This window comes from Phaseolus vulgaris, chromosome 7, assembly GCF_051622355.1.
Source record: "Phaseolus vulgaris cultivar YP4 chromosome 7, ASM5162235v1, whole genome shotgun sequence".
NCBI classification, from domain to species: Eukaryota; Viridiplantae; Streptophyta; class Magnoliopsida; order Fabales; family Fabaceae; genus Phaseolus; species Phaseolus vulgaris.
This window is the reverse complement of record NC_143504.1, coordinates 1,898,573-1,914,499: the sequence shown is the minus strand read 5'-3', so window position 1 is coordinate 1,914,499 and position 15,927 is coordinate 1,898,573. Positions and strand designations below refer to the sequence as shown.

At 35.3% G+C, this 15,927-nt stretch overlaps 1 protein-coding gene across 5 annotated transcripts; it reads left to right on the top strand.

Annotated features, from left to right (window-relative positions):
• The first annotated feature begins 371 nt into the window (after positions 1 to 371).
• Positions 372 to 10,416, top strand: LOC137827770 (uncharacterized). Of its 5 annotated transcripts, none has more exons than XM_090304601.1 (16): positions 372 to 1,205; positions 1,305 to 1,494; positions 1,781 to 2,024; positions 2,897 to 3,174; positions 4,134 to 4,286; positions 4,400 to 5,173; positions 5,278 to 5,372; positions 5,956 to 6,015; positions 6,136 to 6,224; positions 6,320 to 6,385; positions 7,205 to 7,834; positions 8,204 to 8,278; positions 8,429 to 8,499; positions 8,615 to 8,672; positions 8,998 to 9,244; positions 9,460 to 10,416. In XM_090304601.1, the coding sequence occupies exons 1-16, from the start codon at positions 1,073 to 1,075 to the stop codon at positions 10,122 to 10,124; spliced, it is 3,828 nt and encodes a 1,275-aa protein (XP_090160727.1). In that variant the 5' UTR covers positions 372 to 1,072; the 3' UTR covers positions 10,125 to 10,416. The 5 variants fall into 5 exon arrangements, 4 of the variants coding, with proteins under 4 accessions (XP_090160727.1, XP_068490179.2, XP_068490183.2 ...); XM_068634082.2 differs by having other exon boundaries at positions 1,022 to 1,185; XR_016523119.1 differs by having other exon boundaries at positions 938 to 1,494; positions 8,204 to 8,324.
• The last annotated feature ends 5,511 nt before the right edge of the window (positions 10,417 to 15,927 follow it).

Below are 15,927 nucleotides of genomic sequence, written 5' to 3'. Positions count from 1 at the left end.
ATTAACCACCGTATTAATTTTTTTCTTATAAATAATAATTTCCCAGTAAAAGTAATTTTTGGCGATAGAAAATTGTCAACCATTGAGTTGACGATGAGCATGTTTCCGAAACGGGATAAAGGGCTCTGATTTGATAAATATTGCGGGACCCTTTCTCTCTCCTCCACCACTCTCCAATTTACCCCAACACAAACAAACCTCTTATTCTCTACAATTCGATCTCTTCCGCAATCCTCTGGTCAATGCAGGTACTCTCTCGCCGCTTCTCCACTCTCTATTCCTTCTCCTTTCTCTCAATTCCTTCTCTGCTTCCCTCTTATGCCGTCAATTTTGCTTGCATTTCTTCGAACCCTAGTTTCTGGTTTCTATTTCCTCTGGATTCGGATTCTTAGGTTGCGAGTCTTTTTCGCTCGTTTATTTTCGGGAGGCAAATTTGAATTTCGAAACCTTTTGCTCCCGCGTTCTTTTATCTTCTCATGCTGCTTGATTTGAACTTCAGCTCGTTGCTTCAAACCTCGAGCTGTTTTTACTTCGTTTTGTTTTCATTTCAGCAATGTGCGTTTTGTGTGCGGAGGAACCACGCTTGATCTCGTTTAATGTGATTTTAGTTTGTATGTAATCGCGTAGCGTTGTTATTATGCATTATTACGTGGCAATGTGAGGTTTCTTTCCGTCTCATTTTGTTGTTGTGTGTTGAAGTTGAAACCGCTTACGTTTTATGGTAACAGTGGCGTTGTTTGTTTTGTAAGTAGAAGTAGTTTGAGTTTCTGCAAGGGTTGTCGACATTTTTGTGCGTCTCGGGTACGTATGGCGTGGCATTAACCATGGGTCACTTTTTTTGAGGTGTACTTGCTCTCAGTGATATTGAGGGCGGGTTGAAATTGTATGAAGTTGTATATTGATTATGGTTCATGGTATTGACTTGTTGCAGATACATTTCAAGTATCTAATTACTCATACATGTTTATGGTTTAATGACTTGCTGTCAAGAGATCCTTTGCTATGTGAGTTGCTAAGAGAAAATATGGTGGAAGATACTCAATACACGTGTTGGTTTAGTTAACACTGACGTATGGCGGGGAATACTAGGTTTGATTTAACTGCTGCCAAATCAGAGGAATTGGCTTTCAAGGGGAGCTTTACTAATGGACAGAGAGGGAATTTGATGAATGGCACTTTGGACAGGTCTGCAAGCTTTCGTGAGGGTAATGAGGGGAAAATGTTTATTTCGGGTACTAATATGTCACGGGGGAATTCCACATCAGCAGGGGATTTGACTTCTGTTGCTCAATGTTTGATGTTAGATCCAATAACCATGGGAGATCAAAAATATACTAGGTCAGGTGAGTTAAGACGAGTCCTGGGGATATCTTTTGGAAATACTCTTGAAGATTATGCTTTTGGAACTGCTAATTTGAAGGCTCCCCCTCCAGTGGCTACGGAGGAACTAAAACGATTCAAAGCAAGTGTACAAGAGGCTTCTGTCAGGGCTAGGTAGTTTGAGGAACTTTGTACAGTACTATTAATTATTTTCTTCAAGTCATACCAATATAATATTTCTTCACATTGAATATAATTTTCAAGCAATTGTGTAACAGAGAGCTTGCATTTGTAGCATGTATAACTGAATGCCTACCATTTTTATAGTTTGTTTTCTCTCGTTTTGGAATTTATTTTGACTAAATTGTCCAGATCTGTTTAAAACCTGATGACCTGGACTCTTCGTTTATTGTCACTCGAGTAGTCCTCTTTTGTTCTGAAGTTTTAAGATTCCTCTCAGATATAGATCAAAAAGGTTGGATGAATCGTTAGACAAATTGAACAAATGTTGGGAGGCTGTAAGCTTAAAGAAGCAACTTCGAAACGATTTGTTGCCAAATGAAAGGCTGGGTGGATCACCCTTCTCGAAGATGGGAAGTCAGACTCATCGTAGCCCATCAGAGCCTGTGAATCAAAGACTAGAAGACAGACCTAAGAATATCATTCTGAATAAGCGCATCCGTACATCAGTAGCTGATACACGGGTTTGTAGCCAGTGTTTTAATTAATTGTTGCATTTTCTGTAGCAACATTTTGGTTATATGACATTCAATTCATTATTATTGCATTTTTTTTTTACTGTAAACCTTATTAGCAGAATAGAATTCTAATAGTACCAAACAGTAAAATAGAATTTTTTTGGTGCATAAGGTATGTCAAGGTGATAATTTTCTCTTGATTCTGGTACAACTATCTATATCTTTTGTTTGAATGTGCTTCTCTGAAGGATTAGATGTTACACTATAGCAATTGACTTGAGTGAACGACTGGAATATTTAGTGTTGCAACTTTATCAGTCATTTTAATAAGGATGCATGTGGCTGAATTTTGAAATTTTAATGGTTATGGTTGAGGATGGGTCAAGTTATATATCTTTCATATTTTCAATATTCACTATTTAAGAAGATACAAGCCAAGGTACAGGGAATCCTGTCTCTGGAAGAGACTAACAGACTGACCAACATCAAGCATTAAAATTTGTATGTATAACAAGGTTGTAATGTATCAGAAATGGAGGAAATTTACAATGAAGTAGCAGGAGATTCCATGCTTTCAGAATTACTAACAGATATATACTTATTTTTAATCATACCTTCACTATCAATAAATTTGTTTTATCTGGAGGAACTCAACTTGAAATACATATATTGCACATATAACTTTTTGAAGGTCATCACTTTTTGTAAAGAGCCATTGATAAATAATTGTTGCTTTGGTTTTCATCTCTTAGATACTGACTATGCCATGTTCCTTTTCCTTTATTTTTTAACTAAATCCCATTACATTTTTGTGCCTTGTCAACATTTTCTTCAACATTCATATTTACTCGGTGTATGTTTTGTTGGAAAAACACCAGGCTGAAGGATTAAGTAATAACAATGCAAGGCAACCTTTGGCCATTGGAAAGGATAGAGACAACATCAAGGATAGTAGCAGAGGTTGTGATATTGTTGAAGAGAAGATTCGAAGATTACCTGCAGGTGGAGAAACATGGGATAGAAAAATGAAAAGAAAACGTTCCATGGGTATAGTTGTTGCCAGATCCATTGACGGGGAAGGAGAGCTGAAAAAGGTTGTGCATCTAAGGCTAGCTAATGAGTCAGGTCTGCAAGGTTCTGATGCTCAAGGTTCGAGGTAACCAATATTTATGAAATGCTTTGATTTCTGATTTCTGTTTTGTAAAGAAACGGTGATGATACTTGAGGTCTTGGGAAGTGTTCTGAGTAGCTGTAGAAATGAGTTATGGAATGTTAATGTATACAAAGCCGATTTATCATGGTGATTTATGAATATATTGTGTTTATGCATGCAAATCAACTTATCAAGTCAATTTATTGAGTTTAGGAATATTTTTGTGTTTAGGCAGTTATTAGTTCCTTCATATAAAATATTTTCACTGGAGAGGAGTACAAAGCTACTAAAATGGGTATATTTGAGGTGGTTTGACTTATGGACATGTTATTACTATGAGGCATTAATAATAGTAGATAACTGGTTTCACTAAGATTTTGCTTTTTTTAATGATTTATTTGATGGCTTTTATTATTTGGGTAATGGCATCCAGTCTATTTTGTTCATCTTTTTTGGGAACAAATAATTGGATTTTTTTATTTTCAGGGCATGGACCATTTAGAAAGAGAAAAGGATATATAGAGAGAACCCTTAATTCTTTGAATATAATTGCTCAAGGGTATAGCATGTGAGTGTTATTTTATTGTAACTTAAGAGGCTATTTGCTGCCTGTAGTGCAAATGCTTATAAATACAAATGATATAGCTTCTATTTCAGCACTCTTCCTCAAGCTAGAGCAGATAAATCACTCTAATCATGTTATAAAAGCAGGAATTATATTGTGTTAGGAAGGACAATAAAAAGCTTCGTGGTTAGATACTAGCTCAAAAGGGAAATTCCTTTAGTAGTAAATCTACTGGGGTTCTGCTGAGTCTGATTTTGCACTTAGAGAAATATTTAAAATTTTATTTTTTTCCTTGGTTTTAGGCACATTTAGATTTTTTTCTTATTTTCTCAGTCAGTTATTTTACTCTGAATAAACAGGAAAGGATAAACTGTTTTGAACTTTCTGTTTTTCACAGGTCAGGATATTCTGGCAGTAATAGCAAGCACGATGGTTCTTCATTGCCTCCTACGTCGAATGCATGTACAGCTTCCAATAATGAGCAAGAAAAGGTGTCAAGGGGTTCAGTTGACGGATTAAATAAGGAACGGGTTGTGCTTAAAGGAAATAAGTATGTATTTGTCATTCATATCCATGATGCATTTGTTATAAACAGCTTTTAGTTCTCTATTATAAAATTACATTAAAACTTTACAACTAATCTCTTTCCTCCCCCTTTTTTAGGTTTAATGTCCGTGACAATAATTATACAGGTGGTATCCATACTTTGTCGAAAGGCAAAGGTTCAAGGCCTCCACGAACAGGTGCTTTGATGGCTGGAAACTCATCTGTTTCTCGATCTTCTGAATTACATGAAACTCGGGAACAACCTTTAAATGTGAACAAGCCTCATTCAGTTTGTGGTACTGTAAATCGCAAGCGTCCTTTGCCTGGAGGATCATCTTCATCCCATATGGCCCAATGGGTTGGACAGAGACCCCAGAAAATTACTCGCACTCGAAGAGCAAATGTTATATCCCCTGTCGTAAGTTGTGATGAAGTGCATACATCATTAGAAGGTTTGTCCCCTTCTGATGTTGGTAGCAGAATGACTTCTACTAGTGTTAGTGGATTATATACTTCCAATGGTGCTATCAACGGTGGCATTCAACCAGGTAAAATGAAACATGAAAATGTTTCATCCCCAACCAGATTATCTGAAAATGAAGAATCTGATGCTGGTGAAAATAAATTGAAGGAGAAAGGATTGGAAAGTAAGGAAGTTGATGAAAGTGCCATAAATCATTCTTATAATACAAGTTCCTCCATGTTAACATCAAAAAATAAGAAAGTACCCTACAAGGAAGAGATTGGAGATGGTCTGCGTAGACAGGGAAGGGGTAGTAGGGGCTCTTCAGTTTTGAAGAGTGGCATCCTGCCAATGAAAGAGAAGTTAGAGACTTCAACCATGATGAAGCCAATTAAAAATGTGAAGCCTGCTTCTGAAAAGAATGGAAGGTATAATTCTCTTTCTCATTCTCTTCTGGTCGTCAAATCAAAAGTGGCACTTTCCCACTGCAGTAAGGAAAGTTGCAATTTTTTTAAGACTGTCTTTGTTTCAGTAAACCAGGGCGCCCTCCTTTGAAGAAATCATGTGATAGGAAAACTAATAATCGAACTGGGCATCCATTGACTAACAACTCCCCTGATATATCAGGTATATCCATATGTTTGAGTCACTACTTGTTGCATTAAATACATGGAATTAATTAAAATATCATACTTTTAATGCGGTGAACTTTTATTTTCTTGTTTGTTTATACCTATCTGTATACAATAATTTATATAAACTTTAATAGTGCTTTCTGACTCCTGACTCTTTTCTTTGCAAACTGTCGATACTCCTCCTCTATTTTACCCTTGATTCTTCCAGAAGAAAACCCTAAATCATATATTAGATCCTAGCTTCTGTCCGGCATCATTTATGTTTCTTTTATAAAGAGTTTTAGCTATAAACTCTACTTGTTAAAATTTATTTAAAATTACAAAATCACGAGTGCATCTCATTAAATAAGAAGTGAGACCAATATTTTTGTATTTCCAATATATATATATATATATAAAATTAATTACTTAATTAAATTTTATTGCTACTATTTCTCTTTTGTATTCTTGCTCTGTTCAAGGGGGTTATGTTAGTTTTCATTGGTACTTTGTGGGGAATTTTGTGCATACAAAATTTATATGATTGTGTTGCCTATTCATTTTTGCACAATGTACTAAACCATCTGAACTGCCAGCGGAGGATGATGACCGTGAGGAGCTATTAACTTCTGCTAACTTTGCTAGCAATGCCAGCTGTATGTAACTAAACTCAAAAACTGGTTTATGCTTTTGCAGTTGTATACTTGCCAGTTGCCACTGTGTATACATATATTTGTAAAAGAATTCCATTTATATGTTGCTTTTGGCCTTGGCAGATATTGGCTGTTCTAGTTCATTTTGGAAGAATCTGGAACCTATTTTTGCTCCTGTCAGCTTGGAAAACATGTCCTACTTGAAGCACCTGGTGGGTGCTTTTACTATATCTACTTTTATGAACTTTAAGTGGAATTTAATGGAGGCATTTTTTTTTCTCTTCTCTTATGTTATACTTGATATCAGGTTGAAACAGCAGATGTTGATCTAAGATGTCTGTCTCAAGTGCTAGGCCTTGGAAGTGATGCACTGGTAATGTATAATATTTCATATTTGCAGCATTTTACCTGTTTGATACCTTGTAATGTAAATGTCAATTGGCTTTGTACTTGTAACAATTTAAGTACTATTTTAGTGAGCATGTTTCATGCTTTTAGTTGTAATTTGAATTTGATGTTGCATGTAGCTCAAGTACATTTATTTTGTTAGTTACACAAACCACTTTCAAAGTAAATCTAAATAGCAATTCTGAAGCTGTTATCCCATTTTTATGGTTCTTGCTATCATTATATTTTTCAATTCTTTTGCATCAATATATATTAGCAAATAAGATCATCCCATTGCATTGACGTGGTAAAACCTCTTCCACAATTTGTTTCTGAACTTTAAAAATGATTATCTTGTTTAATCATTTTCCATAATTGAGAAAAGCCAATTATGTGCTGCTCATTGCATTAATGCCTCTTCCGGAACATGTTGAATGATATCTCTCTGTCTGTTTCTCTATCTTGGGAAAACTTGTAGGTTCTGGTCCATTTGATTTTTAAAGTATTGCATGTGATTATTGAACATTATACTACCTTGAAAAACCATAGAGCATACATTAATTTTGGAAAAAGGTGACATGAACTGAAATGTTAAATGAGTTTAATTTTGATATTGTCAGTGTAAAAGATTTTTACGTTGTCAAATGTCAACTAATTAGAAATTATCTTTGATATGACTTTTACATTAATTATTTCAGAAGTGAAAAGTCAACATTTTTCAACTATATTTATATTGCCAATGTTTTTAAAAAATTCGATGTTAATTATCCATTTTTTGACATTTATCTTTTATTTATATTCTCAGGGTAGACTTGCACATACAGAAAACCCTCTGTCACAAAGTCCTGTCTCTAGAGAAAGAGACAGAAGCGCCGTAAATCAAACTGATTCCAAAGAGATATCCTTAATGGATGACATGGATGTTGATCAACATCTAGATTTTAGTATTTTGTGCAGAAAAATGGATTCGGAAGGAAACAAAGTTGCACCATTGTATCAAAGAGTACTGACAGCTCTGATTATTGATGATCAAATTAATGAAGATATTGTTGGAGATGGAAATATGTCTTTTCTGTGTGAAAGAGATGATTTTTCTCAGCTGCCTTGCTTCTTTCAGGGTGTTGAGAACCAATCTAGCATCAAGATGGGATATGAATTCAACTCTGGCAAGGTTTCTTGTAATGGGAATGCTATGCATACTAGTTGCACAAACATCCCTGAAAAAGAACCTGGTGTTTCTTTGCAGATTGATCAAGGATCATTATATCCAGAAACCGAAAGGCTGTCCATGGTATCTGAAAATGGATATGATGGGTCTTTGGGTATGCACATAAATTCATACCCATCATCTTTCAGTTGCCATTTTGAGCAAATGAGCATGGAGGATAAACTCTTGCTGGAGCTACAGAGTGTTGGCCTATATCCAGAACCAGTGGTAACCTTCTAATTTGTAGAAACTTTTAGAAGCCGATAGTTCGTCGTTTATTCATATAAAATTGGATTGTTAGATAGTTTATTGTTTACTTACCTATTTATCTAAACAAAAATAAATTTCCTTACTATAAAGTTGGCATGTGCATTGTTTATGCTTCAAGCTAAATGATCGTGTGATGTTGTTAAGAGATTTACTGTTTATATGCCTCTGCCTAATTTAATCTCTCAGGCACAGGACATGATCGTTATATGTGTTGCAGAGAGACATTATTGTTTAAAGAGTTTACGTATTGAATATGGTTCACTTTGTTCATTTTTTAAATCAATGCTTCAATTATTAACTGATCTCCTTGTTGTTGTATTATAAAAGCCTGATCTTGCTGATGGAGATTGTGAAGCAATTAATCAAGATATTATTCAATTACAGAAAGGACTCTTCCAACAGGTTTTGATTCTCTTGTTTTATGCTTGATATGTCTGCTGAATGTAAGGTAGTTAATTGTCTAGGGAGAAGAATGTGCTTATGATATTTAGTTATTCTTGATTTATTTATTTATTTACTCAATTATCTACGCTATTTGGATTAATTTCGCAGGTCAATAAAAAGAGAGAATGCTTTATGAAACTTATTCAAGCAGTAGAGCGAGGCAGAGAGATGGAACAACGGTACTAAATTCGAAATTATGTAGTTTCTTTCATTAATTGATTATACTTTTGATGTTGATAAATTGTTACTTGGTGTATTTTCATGCACCCTAATATATGCTTTATTACTTTGCAGAGCCCTTGAACAAGTTGCTATGGACAAACTTGTCGAGCTGGCTTATAAGAAAAAACTGGTAAATAAGTTTTCTTACTGTGCTTTTTTCCTGTTTCTTTGTGCAACGAATTGATAATTTATAGATTGTGGATGTTGTCACAAGTTGCAACTGGCTATTAATTTGAGCTATTTAACAGATTATTTCCAACATGTTATTTGTAATTGAAATGCAGTGTATTTTTTTATTATTATGGAGGTTAGTTTTCCCTTTCCCGTCGTGTTAATAAACATGTGGCATGTTCTCTTCAGATTGTTCTTTTGAGAGTTATGCTGTAATAATGCTTTTATCAAGAAAAATTAAGGTAACATTTGCTCCGTGAAATGACCCTTGATAATTTTTGCAGGCAACCCGTGGAACTAGCGCTGCGAGATACGGACTATCTAAGGTCTCAAGGCCAGTTGCTCTGGCTTTTATGAAGAGGACTCTTGCTAGATGTCACAAATTTGAGGAAACAGGGAAAAGTTGCTTTTTTGAGCCTGTCTTTAAAGATGTCCTATTTTCTGCTCCTTCTTGTGACAACAATACTGGTTCAGCTGTTGCCGCAAACCTATCACTTGGCCACAATTCTAAGCAAGAATTTTCACCATCAGGTTTCCTGTTTTAACTATGTTTTAATTATTCTGGAATTATTTGTTATGGTACACATACTCGAAAAAATTTAGCTGAGGCATCATGCTTGTCAAGAAACAATTTCCTTAGGCTCTTGATTTTTGCTTAATTTATTTTATATCTCTGTTCCTTTTTTCTGATATCTTGATTAGGAATAGGAGGTAATTGCTTAACAAATTGGGCCTTGTTCTTGCAGGGTATTTTCCTCACAAGGAGCAGGATGTGTCTGGAAATCTAGACCATCCCTCCGACCAGGATTTTGCTAGAACTGGACCAATTGTAAACAGAGGGAAGAAAAAGGAACTGCTGCTTGATGATGTTGGTGCTAGTCCTTCTCTAAGATCCGCATCAACTCCGGGTAGTTCTTTAATAGGTGGAGCAAAGGGAAAGAGGAGCGAGCGAGACAGGGACAGGGACAGGGACGGAAAAAATTCTGTCACAAAAGGTGGTCGTTCTTCTGCAAGTCATTTGAGAGGTGAGCGTAAAACGAAAGCAAAGTCTAAACCAAAGACAGCTCAACTATCTAGCTCTGGAAATGGTTCTCTTAGTAATTTAATGGAAAATATTAACTCTGAGCATCAATTGGCTTGTGGTTCTAATGAATTTATTTCTAGTCATGGCGACAGAAAAAGTAAAACTGGATCTGTACCTCACAATGTGTCCACTGGAACTGAGGAACCCATGGACATCACAAACATGCATGAATTAGACTCCATAGAACTAGGTGTAGGTAATGAACTTAATGGACCTCAAGACCTGGATTCTTGGCTGCTGAACATTGATGACGATTTGCAAGACAATGACGCTATTGGCCTAGAGATACCAATGGATGATCTGTCTGATTTGAACATGATTTTATGAAGACGAATGCAAGATACTATATATTCCCAATCCCATGCAGTATTTGGTATTTTATTAAGAAGGGTGCTGTATCGGTAGAAAAGTGTTCATACAATTCATGCCTCTGATGACGGGAACTTGCCCATTCTTTTGTATACTTATTATCTACAAAATACCAAACATAGAAACCCAAAGAAAGGGTTAAAGAAAAAGAAAAATCTAGTCAATTGTTCATATGATCTAGAATCCTTTAGGTTGTAACTACTACATTCTTCAACAAAATTTTGCTCATCCCGCTGTGCATTTTCCCTGATGGACTTTTAAGTTATTTTATTAAAATTACTATGTTAGAACCTGTCAGCTTTATTATACTCAATTTCAACCACCTGCCTGTATTTACTATGGTGTTGTATGCTATCATGTGTTTTTGGGTATAGTGATAGCTATAAAATTTGGTCTTAACTATCCAAATCTCCCTACAAGGTTCATGGTTTTGTAGTGTGCGCCGAAGAAGTTAAGTGCTTTTCATGAAATGATTTGTTTCGATGTGTGCCTGCGTAGAAAACTGGTCTAAAATGTTATTGCTGTTTAAAGGACTTTCCTGGCTTTACTTATTATTTGTTCACTTGATGATGTTTAATGATCTATTTGCCAATGCCTGGTTCCTATAATGACATTTTGGGTTGTTGGTGATTTCAAAATGGCCATTTCTTCCTAGTATTCTGAAATATATTTTTGAAATACGCCAACGGAAACTCCACTTTGTACAAAAGGGGTTTTCTTGGCCCAGGGGAAAGATTATGAGCTTTTACATGGTTTCCAACACTTACACAGATTCTGACCCGTTTTCTCTGCTTTGAAATTTCTTTAGACAATTATTGCTTTAGAAAAAGTAAAAGAGAGAATACAAATTTATATTCTGAATCGTGTTTAAAAAAATGTGTTTAATATTTTGAATGTATTCAGACTCCAAAATCCAAAACTAAAACTAAAAATATAAATTTGAAATATTTAAATTTACTGGGAATGCAGGTTGAAATCATGGGATATAGGAAGAAAGTGCCTTTCAAAAGTTTAAATCTTGAAATTACCAAGGCAGCATGTAGACTTATTTTTGTTTTTGTATTAACTTCATATGATTTTAAAAATATCAAATATTATTATTTTAACTTACAAAAATGAAATTTGTTTTGTATGCGTAAAATGAGGAATTTGTTATTTTTAAAGATTTTAAAGTAAATATATAATAAAAAATTGATATTTTCATATTATTAACAAAAATATGTAAGCTTAAAAATAAGACATTGAAGTATTAGTGTTTGTATAATTGATTATTTTCAAAATCTGCAACACATTATTTCAAAATCTTATCATATTATTTTAAAATTTGATTTTTTTTTACAATCAGTTCTTGAAATATGTAACAGCGTAAAAAAAAAAAAGAAGATAAAGAAGAAAAAGCCAAACCCCTGCCCCCACACAACGAAACCTCTTTCTCTTTCTCTCTCCATCTCTCCCTTCTACCTTCTCTCTAAATTTCTCACTCTATACCTCATCTATTTTAGAATCTAATCATACCACGCTGTAGCAGAGGAGTTAAGGAACATTTCTACCCGATCAGATTTTCAAACAGAGTAAGTTCATTTTTACTCTAAATATTCTTTGTTCTCTGTTTTTCCTTAGGATTTAGTCATCAATCTTGGTGGGGTTAGTTGAGAAGTTTAATCCTCTCAACTTATTCTACTATATACTGAAATTTTGTTCTGTTTGGATAATTTGCATTAGGCCCGTAAATCTTGAAGCTTATCCAAACGGTTGAGAATAAAATTCTAAAAGTTACTTGGAAAGCAAACAATTGAGGTAAGAGAAGCTAAATTTAATTTTTAATAGCACCCTAGGATAGAAGATTTGAATGCGGAAGGGACGTGTTCCCAATATTCAATTTTTCTTGCAGGCATGTTGTGTGTTATATATATTGGGTTGTTTGTTTATATGTTATTTAAATTTGTAAAAATATTATATTTTGATGGTTTAATATTTAAGTATTGTTTTTTTTTATTTTAATTACGTTTTTTAATGTTGTGGATCGTGTTTGGAATGATATTGTATTGACGGAATGGTATGGAATTGAATTCATACATTTGGGATAATGTATGGACTGATGTTTACTGTGTATTAAGTATTGATGCCTATGTGGTAACAGAGATCTCCGAGCTTCACTGATGATCTAAGTCACATAGACTAAGATATCAGGTGGTGAGAAGCTGATGGGGGAGTTCATGCACACCGTGACATATGAGATGCACGGCTTGGGTTGTATTGAACTTACCTTGATCCTCTATGTTGGATTCGCTGGTAATCTTTGGATCAGGTGATAGTCTCTGGTAGGACTTACTTAATACGGGTCTTCCGGAAGACGTTGTTTGTTGAATATTCTGGATGTGTAGATCCATGTGAGATCTATGTGATTGTTTATTGTTGAGATTTGAAGAAAATTGAATAATTTGATAAATTGATCATGTAATTTGGTTTTCTCTTTGGATTTAAGTGTGTATATTATAAAATTCTATTTTTAGTCGCTTACCCTTGCTTTTCTTGCTGTGTTTGAACTGCGATGACTGTACTATGTACACGAGCAGATGACCATACAGGTGCAGGAGAACCTTAGAGGTTACAGAGTTTTATTTTGAGTTGTGGATATGTAAATATTTGTATTTCTATAAATTCTAATCATGTATTAGGAATATTTTGAAAAACTGTAAGCTTGTATAGAATTATGTAGAACTGGTATTGTAATAGTTATATGTAAATTATGGGGTGTTACATTTAATGGTATCAGAGCGGTTCATCCTTAGGATAACCTGAGGGTAGTGGGTTTATTTTGTTTCTTCTGCGTGTAGATTTTTGGTTACGTCTAGCCTCAAGACTTAGTTAAAAGTTTCTAATAAGATGTTTGACAAAGTTGTTTTTCTTGAAATCTTGTTGTGTTCGAGTCAAGTTAATTGTTATGAATAAAGATGAAAGTATTAAGAATGAAAAGAATCTTGATAGAGTGGTGAGGGTGCACACTCATGACTAGATCAAGATTATTTTCTATCTTAATTCTAAGTAGCTAGAGTACATTTTAGGGATAAGTTTTGATTGGTTTTTTACTTGTTTCGTATGATTATTTCTTTGAAGTTAATTTGTCTTAAAGATGTAGTTGAAAATTTTTAGTAATTTCTAATCCAATTCTTTATGTGCTTAGTAGATGGCACGTAGACCACCTACTCCTCCTCCACCAGTAGATATGCCCAACTTAGCTCGGGCAATAGAGATGATGGCAACAACCTTGCAACAACAGAGTGCTACTATGGCACAACAGCATCAGGCCGCCCTTCATCAATTAGAAACAGCTAGATTAGCAGCAGAAGCATCTCAGCTTCATCAACAACCCCATACCTTTAGTCTGGAGGATTTTCTGAGACACAATCCACCCAAATTTAATGGCAAGGTAAATCCAGATGGAGCAGACCAGTGGGTGAGAGACATAGAAAGAATCTTTGAAGCTACTCAATGCCCGGAAGAGAGAAAGTTATCCTATGCCATTTATGTACTAACTGAAGAAGCTGAATTCTGGTGGATAGGCATGAAGCAAATGATGGAAGACAAAGGAGAAGATGCCACTTGGGAGAACTTCAAAGTAAGATTCCTGGAGGAGTATTTTCCTGATAGTGTCAGGTATGCAAAAGAAATTGAATTCATGCAGCTGGAACAAGGAAATCTTTCAGTCACTGAATATGCTACTAGGTTCAAACACCTAGCTAGATTCTACACCCAGACCATGACTGAGGCTTGGAGATGTAGAAAATTTGAGTTTGGGTTGAAGCAAGAGCTTAAAGAAGTGGTGATTCCTATGTCCATTAGAGATTTTCCTGCTCTAGTGGAGAAAGCAAAACTAGTGGAGAGTTTGAAGAATAGTAGCAGACTTGCTAAGCCTCAAGTGGGAGGACCTTCTAAAAGCTTACCTAAATATGAAGATAGAAAGAAACCTTATTTCAGACCTCAATCTTATAGCATTGGAAGACTCAGTTCTCAATCACCACCTAGTTTCAGATGTTTTCGATGCGGTGGGCCACATGTTGTTAGATTTTGCCCTCATCCAGTGTCAAATGTGACATGTGATAGATGTCACAGGTATGGTCATGCAACAAAAGACTGTCGTGTCCAATTGGGAGCTCCAAATTCTGGCGGAGTGCAGCAAGTACAACAAAATAGTAATCAAAAACCCAAAGCTGCTGGCAGAGTTTTTGCTATTAGTGGAGTTGAAGCTTCACAGTCTGATAGCCTTGTTAGAGGTATTTGTTCTATCCTTGGAACACAATTATCTGTATTGTTTGACTCTGGGGCAACCCATTCTTTTATATCTTTTGATTGTGCTAAGAAACTTAAGTTGCTAGTCCGAGAATTAGAATTTGAGTTGGTGGTATCTACACCAACAGAAGGTATTATAGTAACTTCTTCCATGTGTGCTGAGTGTCCAGTAATTATAAATGGGCAGAGATACAAGATCAACATGATTTGTATACCTCTAAAAGATTTGGAGGTTATCTTGGGAATGGATTGGTTGTCTGCTAATCATATCCTTATAGATTGTGGTCGGAAGAAGTTAATTTTCCCTAAATTAGAAGGAATGCAGGTTATCTTAGCTCATCAGTTTGAGAGAGAGATACGAGAAGGTGCAGAATGTTTTATGCTCTTGGCTTGTTCTATAGTTACTGATAAAGTACAAAAAGATATGTTTGTAGTTCATGAGTTTATGGATGTATTTCCTGATGAGATTCCTGGACTTCCACCTAAAAGAGAGATAGAGTTTGCAATAGACTTGATTCCCGGAGCAGGCCCTGTGTCAATTTCTCCATATCGGATGGCACCAGCGGAGTTAGCTGAATTGAAGAAACAACTAGAAGACTTATTGGAGAAGCAATTCATTCGACCTAGTGTTTCTCCATGGGGAGCTCCAGTGCTATTAGTGAAGAAGAAAGATGGTTCGTCACGTCTATGCATAGATTACAGACAATTAAACAAGTTAACAATAAAGAATAAATATCCTCTTCCTAGAATTGATGACTTGATGGATCAATTGCATGGGGCAGTTGTCTTTTCTAAGATAGATTTGCGCTCAGGTTATCACCAAATTTCAGTGAAAGCGGAAGATGTTCAGAAGACTACTTTTAGATCAAGGTATGGTCACTATGAATTTCTGGTTATGCCATTTGGGGTGACTAATGCTCCAGCTATTTTCATGGATTATATGAATCGGATATTCAAACCTTTTCTTGATAAGTTTGTGGTAGTGTTCATAGATGATATTTTGATCTATTCTCGTACAAGGGAAGAACATGCAGAACATCTTAGAACCGTCCTGAACATTTTGAGAGAAAAACAGTTATATGCTAAACTTTCAAAATGTGACTTCTGGATGTCAGAAATACAATTTTTAGGACATGTCATCTCTGCACAAGGAATATCAGTAGATCCTTCTAAAGTGGAGGTTGTACTTCAGTGGGAACGTCCTAAAACAGTTACTGAAATTAGAAGCTTTGTCGGGTTAGCAGGATATTACAGGAGATTTATAGAAGGTTTTTCTAAAATAGTGGCTCCTTTGACCCAATTGACTAGAAAGGATCATCCTTTTGCATGGACTGAACAATGTGAGGAAAGCTTTGAAGAGTTGAAAAGAAGGTTGACTAATGCTCCTATATTGACAATCCCTGATACCAATTAGTCTTTTGAAGTTTTCTGTGATGCTTCTTATCAGGGATTGGGTTGTGTTCTAATGCAG